Source organism: Babylonia areolata, chromosome 9, assembly GCF_041734735.1.
Source record: "Babylonia areolata isolate BAREFJ2019XMU chromosome 9, ASM4173473v1, whole genome shotgun sequence".
NCBI lineage: Eukaryota > Metazoa > Mollusca > Gastropoda > Neogastropoda > Buccinidae > Babylonia > Babylonia areolata.
In genome coordinates, this window is record NC_134884.1 from 3023378 (window position 1) to 3030877 (window position 7500).

At 43.3% G+C, this 7500-nt stretch overlaps 1 protein-coding gene across 2 annotated transcripts in view; it reads left to right on the forward strand.

Moving 5' to 3' along the window:
• The window catches only part of LOC143285996 (neo-calmodulin-like), a 131251-nt gene that overhangs the window by 21697 nt on the left and 102054 nt on the right, over nucleotides 1-7500 (forward strand). The window contains exon 1 of one of the 2 annotated variants that reach the window (XM_076593484.1): nucleotides 4271-4569. The exons of the other annotated variant lie outside the window; for it this stretch is intronic. Within the exon in view, the coding sequence (XP_076449599.1) occupies nucleotides 4564-4569 (6 nt within the window). The 5' untranslated portion in view covers nucleotides 4271-4563. Of the gene's footprint in view, nucleotides 1-4270; nucleotides 4570-7500 lie in introns of those variants that run through there. 2 annotated transcript variants of the gene reach the window in all.

Sequence of the window (7500 nt, forward strand, 5' to 3'; positions counted from 1 at the left end):
GATAGAGAGAGGGGGAAGGAAATGGGAGAGAGAGAAAGAGAGAGTGAGGGAGAGAGAGAGGGGGGGGGGACTTCTGCCTCGTATTTTGAAGAAGAGAAAGAGATGAGAGAGAGAGAGAGACGGGGGGTGTCTATATATATATATATATATATATATATATGTGTGTGTGTGTGTGTGTGTGTGTGTGTGTGTGTGAGTCTGTCTGTCAGTCTGCATGAAAACCTCAACTGTGTGTCAATCACGAAGAGACCGTGTTTTGACACACAATTCATCAAAGTGACAGGGTCAGAAACGTTGCCCTCATCTCTGAATGTTCCCCCCCAGTTAATACTGTACTGTATATTTCTTCCGTTATACAGACTTTTCGTCAGTGAATCCACAGCACAAATGTTGAACTACCTCAGAGAAAATACTTCCTCCGGGAAGAAAAAAAAACTGATACATTCCAATCAGTGTTCGTTCTTTGGGAAATGTTAAATCTTCTTTGTGGTTGTTCCGCCTTTAAAAAAAAAAAAAAAAAAAAAAAAAGAAGAAAGAAAGTATCAGTATCAGTAGCTCAAGGAGGCGTCACTGCGTTCGGTCAAATCCATATACGCTACACCACATCTGCCAAAGCAGATGCCTGACCAGCAGCGTAACCCAACGTGCTTAGCCAGGCCTTGAGAAGAAAATTTAAAAAATAAAATAATAAAAATAAAAATTTAAAAAGATAATAATAAAATAAAATGAAAAATAACAAAAATTGATTATATAAATAAATAAATAAAGAAATAATGAAATAAATAAAAGAAAACAAAAATAAAATAAAATAACTAATTTCTTTAAATAATAGATACCACTAATAATAATATTTAAAAGGCGCAAAATCAACAATGCAATACAATACAATACAATACAATACAATACAATACAATACAAGAAAGAAACAACCAAATAAAGAAACAAATGAATGGAAAAAAAAAGGAAAGAAATATTGTCATTTATTCTGACAGTGTCTCCAGAAGATGTCCCTGTGTGTGTGTGTGTGTGTGTGTGTGTGTGTGTGTGTGTGTGTGATTGCGTATTTCTGTGTCTGTGTGCCTGTGTCTGTGTCTCTGTGACTATGTGTGTCTGTGTGTATCTGTGCGTGTGTGAGCGCGTGCGCACGTGCGCCCGGTGTTTGTGTAAATACTTCTACTGAGTTTCGGAACGGTGTGAATGTGTTTTGACGTGTTATACATCAAGGTGACGGGGTCTGAAATATTACTCCCCATCGGATTTCTCCCCAGGACGTTTTGTATGTATTTTTTTTATCTTAATAAGTCTCGCACTCACACGTTCAAATATTTCTCAGATAAAACATTTTTTTTTCCTGCACACAAGAAAAAGAAAGATTAACCACTTCTCAAATGATTTTGTTTCCCTCGTGTGAGACGAAAAACCGAATGTCCCGTGTTCTGCATGTATTTTGCCCACGTTGAAGAACATGCGGCAACGAGAGAGTTGTACCTGACAAAATTACATGTGTAAAAATCCATTTCGATAGTGAAACAAAATGCATTTGCAGACAGAAAAAAAGGTGGCTCTGCACTTTGGCGACACGTTTGTTTGTTGTTGTTTTTTTGTTGTTGTGTTTTTTTGGGGGTTTTTTTTTGTTTTTTTGTTTTTGTTTTGTTTTGTTGTTGTTTTTTTTAGTTTGTTTGTTTTGTTTTTTGGTGGGTTTTTTTGTTGTTGTTTTTTTTTTGTTTTGTTTTGTTTTTTCCAGGGAGTCCAGTCCGAATTTCACACAAAGATATCTGTACTGATCAAAATTACAATACAATACAATACAATACAATGCAATGCAATACAATACAATACAATACATTTTAAACATTTATTTGTACATTGGCTGTTTGTTTTCATATTTTGGTGATATTTGTTTCAAACACCTCTCACAGGTGAAAAATGTATCGTTCATGTATTCGGTGATTTTGTCTTTTTATTTTTATCAGTTTCTTTAAACAGCTTGTCTCCTTTTATTTTGGTATATTTATCCTGCACTTTTGGCAATGTAGTCGCATTTTGATGTAGAATGTCGCTTTGTATTCATGTATAATTATTCGCTTATGTCATTTCGAGAAAATAATAATAAAATAAAAGGAAAAAACGTTCTTTAAATAATATATACAACAGAGCGAAAAGTGCCCGGGGGGTACTCTATATAGGTGAGGGGGGGGGGAGAGAGAAACACTTGCCTCACATTGCTTTTTTTTTTTTTTTTTTTTTTTTCCCCATACCTGAACTCTTCCCGGTTAACCCATGTATGACTGATGAAGCGGGCGGGAAAAAAAAAAAACTAAAAAAAACTAAACACATTAATAACGCCATGTCAGGCCTGCGCTCATCAGTCACATAACGACAGCCGGGAATGCATGGATGTAGCAGGGGAGAGAATCCACTGTGGGTAATCTTTTTTTTTTTTTTTTTTTTTAAACAGACAGAAGGGGTTCGCTTTGCACGCGAATGAAGTATATACTTTTTTTTTTAAGGGGTTTGAGTTGTGTCAATTAAATCGTGTTTTTGCGTTTCTTGTTGTTGTTGTTTTATTGTTTTGTTGTTGTTTGTGTGTGTGTGTGTGTGTGTGTGTGTGTGTGTGTGTGTGTGTGTGTGTGTGTGTGTGTGTGTGTGTGTGTGTGTGTGTGTGTGTGTGTGTGCTCGCGCGCCTGTGTGTCTGTGCGTCTATGTGTCTGTATCTGTGTCTGTGTGCCTTTGGGCGCATGTTTTCACACACACACACACACACACACACACACACACACACACACACAGAGAGAGAGAGAGAGAGAGAGAGGGAGGGAGAACATCCTACTTGGTTGGCAGGACATGATTGATTGGTAACCAACAGCTTAACTTAGATATTACCGTCACAGATAGGACATCAAAAGCAGCACACACACACACACACACACACACACACACACACACACACACACACACACACACACAAAGATTTTTATTCTAACAATACGACACAAATAAATCTCATATATAATTCAGAAATAATTCTTATTCAAATCATTATTGACAGCAAGGTGGATGACATGAAAATTTAAATTTAAAAAAAGAAAAAAGAAAAAAAAAAAGAAAAAATACTCCAGGTGTAGATCTGATAAGGGAGCCAGTTCTTTCCCCAAGCCACCTGTCACTTGTTTCGACGAAAGGGAAAGTAAAGGAGAAGAAAACCGTTCTCCCTCTATCCCCTACCTTTTTCCCCGCCTGCTCCCTCCCTCCCTCCCTCCCTCCCCGCAGCCTGTGACCTTCACCCTCGAACTCCAAACACCCCTCTTCCCCCTCCTCTTCCTGCTCCTCCCTCCTCACACCGCCCCCTCCCCCTCTCCACCCACATCCCAATTCCCGCCGCCTCCCGCCCCCCGCTTTCTCATTTATTTCACACTCACGCATTTAGGGTTGCACTGCGAACTCTCTGGTTCTGTCTCTCTCTCTCTCTCTCTCTCTCTCTCTCTCTCTCTCTCTGTGTGTGTCTCTCTCTCTGTTTCTCTCTGTCTCTGTCTGTCTGTCTGTGTCTGTCTGTCTGTCTCTGTCTCTGTCTGTCTGTCTCTGTCTCTGTTTCTGTTTCTGTCTCTCTCTTCTTCTTCTTCTTCTCCTCCTCTATTTCTCTCTTCTCTCTCTCTCTCTCTGTCTGTCTGTCTGTCTGTCTGTCTCTCTCTCTCCCTCTCTCACCCGCCTGCCGCATAGTGGACATTTTAAGCAAATGACAAAGTACCAAAGTGCCGTTTATCCCTTGAGTAGTTTAGTTTACTTTGATTGTGTTTTTCCTTTCTGTTCCATTTTATTTGTTTTGCACCATTTTTTTGTTCTGATTTGTACCCTGCTATGTCACTAGAGCTTTACAGCTAATGACATTAAGCATTTCAGTGTTCAGTATTCAGTGTTCAGAACTGACTGAAATGAAATACGCCAAAAGCACGTTTGTTTGGTGCTCATTTTGTGTACGTGTGTGAGCGTGAGCGTGCGTGTGTGCGTGCGTGCGTGTGTGTGTGTGTGTGTGTGTGTGCGTGTGTGTGTGTGTGTGAGAGCGTGTCTGCATGATTGTGTGTGTGTGTGTGCGTGCGTGTATGCGTGTGTGCGTGTGTGTATGCGTGTGCTTATGCGGATATGCCACGTTGTCAGTATGTGTGCGTGTCTGTGCGCGCGCGCCCCTCGTTGTGTGCGCGATGTCAGCGTAACGAGTTGTCGCCCGTCACAAGTTTTTCCCTCTGGTTCTAGTAGTGCTCTCCCTTCTCTTCCAGTTCAGTGTGAGTGGACGTCTGCTGGGGTTTTGACAGAGGTGACTCGCGCTAAGCTTCGATCGGCTAGTTCGGGGTATAGATTGGTGGATTGATCTGTGAAGGCATTCCATGTGTGGGTGTGTAGGCGTGTGGAGGTGTGTGTGTGCTGTATCGTGAGGGACCAGGCGTTTTTGCGACCAGCGTCGGTAAAAAAACAAAAACAGTGAGAAACCTGCAAACGGGGAGAGAGTTTGGGGAAGTCTTGAAGAAAAGCGGAAGGTTGTGTGCAGCTGTGAGCGTTGTTTTTTTCAGTATGACGGTGAGTGTTTGTTTGTTTGTTTGTTGTGTGTGTGTGTTTGAAGGGAGAGAGTGAGGGAGTGTGTGTGTGTGTGTCTGCGTACGTGAGTGTGTGTGTGTGTGTAAGTGTTTATATGCGAGCGCGTGTGCCTCTGTGTGTGTGTGTGTGTGTGTGTTGTTTGTTTGTTGTTTTTTTTTAGTTGCGTGGTGGTGGTTGTTTTGAAAGCAATGGGGAGGGGGGAGGGGAGGCGGGGGGGGGGGGGGGGGGGGCAGAGAGAGATGATGTGTATGTGTGGATGGTAAGAGAGAGAAAGGAGACAGTGTTAGTGTGTGTGTGTGTGTGTGTGTGTGTGTGTGATGGTGACGGATGGGTGAAACACGAAATGACACCCACCCACCTACACACACTCACACCCTCCGCCGTGGTATCCCACAGATGCACACACACACACACACACACACACACACACACACACACGTGCATAGAAACACATATGAAATACATGTGTGTGTTTTGCATGCGTGCGTACGTGCGTGCGTGTATGCGTGCGTGCGTATATATAATAATGTAATATATATGTATATACATATTATATATATATATATGTGTGTGTGTGTGTGTGTTGGTGATGATGGGAGCAAAAGAAGAAAAAGTGACATTCTTCATTGACAGGGAAGTGGGAGGTACGAAAGATTGGGAGGAAGGGGGTGGGACTTTACTATTCAAACACACCCAGCTGCCTGTCTTCCTACCAGTGGGCACATCTTTTCCAATCTTTGATGTTCCACGATTGCTTTCGTTTGTCTGGTATTTTCGGTCCTCTACTCAGTGTTACTTCTGTGTGTGTGTGTGTGTGTGGAGGGGGTGCGTATATATGCGTGTGTGTGAGAGAGACAGAGAAAGAGAGAGAGAGAGAGCTTTCTACTTTTTATACTTCCGTTAATTATCCCCCCCTCCCTCCCTTCCCCACTCAGAGGCTATAAATAACAGAAACACAAAAGAGAAATGCAGATTGACTGATCACAAATGCAAAACCCCTCTCTCTGATCTCAAAGAATCGAGTAAGACGATCTCCAGAACAGACTAATTACCTATGCAAATGCGTCATTCTACGTGGGGGCCAAGTACGTCATGGCTCTAGTGTCATGGAAATTAACGTCATCAACTCGGATCGAAAAACGAGGCATGTGGTCTGACGAGATGTCCAAGGATACATGATAAAGTATGATACGGCTTTTGTAAAAGAAAATTTGGTGGGTGTGGTGGTCGAATGGTTGCAGCGTTTGATTGCCCAAACGATGGTTGACTACTAGAGAGCTGAGGTTCGGTTCTGTGAAGCGCTCTGCGGATTAAGTTCGGGAGGTTTTTATTTCCCAACCTCCAAGATTATTACATTTTCCCATTGTATGTAGGATTATAGTATTGCGCTTGCCAACCCACTCACACGCACACTCATGCATATACACATGCACGCACACATACACGCACTCGCGCGCACACATATACACACACCGGTACACGGCATACACACATGCACGCGCGCGCTACACAGCCATAAAAACACACACGTTTGCACACATACACAAACACGCATACATACACACAGGCCTACACACACACACACACACACACACACACACACACACACTTGAGCACCTGAGTGTGTGTTTGTACGCGCGCACACAGACGGAGAGAGAGAGAGAGAGAAAGGATACAGACTAATTAGTGATAGATGCCGTGCTTGTTTAAGGCTATTCTTGGCGAGAAAATAAGAGACAGAGACGGAAGAGCACAGAGAGAGAGGGAAAGAGAGAGAGACTGACACACACAGGCGTACACACACACACACACACACACACACACACACACACAGAGAGAGAGAGAGAGAGAGAGAGAGAGAGAAAATGAATAGCTTTCTTAACGAAAGGACCCCGAACGCGAAGACAGATCTACTTATATGAGAGGAAGCACTTCTTTACGACACGCTATCAAACTCCGAATGCCGCTTTCTTTCGAAGGACTCTCCGTGTTTTTCCATGTACCAAAGACGCTGCTGACCAGACATGCTGACACACTGACACAATCAGTAAACCTGTTTAGCACTTATGCTGCCTGTGAACGCCATTGCTGATCGCATGACGCGATCAAAGCATCAAGCGTGATGACATTAGCGTGTGACACGCGTTGGTTTGGATACGTAAATAGAATGAGACAGAGAGAACATTCTCGCACGCACATACACGCACGCACGCGCGCGCGCGCACGCGTACATACACACGCATGCACGCGCACACATATGCAAACACATGCACACGCACACACACACACACACACACACACACACACACACATGTATGCACACATATACACACATGCACGTACACATATACAAGCACGCACACACACACACACACACACACACACACACACACGCGCGCGCGCGCGCGCGCGCGCACAACTGATGTTACACAGTAGGTAGGTCCAGCCGCTGTGAAATGCTGTATAACTATGGCTGACGGATGGTTTTTATAATTTTTCACTTCGCCTTAGCAAGCGCGACACAGCATACATCGAGCTGAAAGATATATCAGAAAATAAAACCGCTTTTGTTCTTTCCTGTTAGTGTTTCTTTTGTGTGTGTGTGTGCAAGACAGTGTGAGTGAATCTGATCGCCCGAAGTGGAGTGTCATTCGCTGTTCAAAACGCAGCGCGGTAAACAAGTTTGCCGACGTCTGCTTCTGGTCTGAGAGGGTTGGTGACAAAAATTTTTGACTGAGAGCAGCAGTTCTCGCTCGCTGGCTGGGTTTTGTTTTGCGCTGAAGTTAGACTGGTGGCATCTAACTACCGTTGTAACTTCGTTCTAACTTGAACAAGTTACAAGCCAAGTTACAGGGGTGCTGTGGCTGAGGCATCATGTACAGATTGGGGTATACTTTTGTTTTCTGTGGTTCC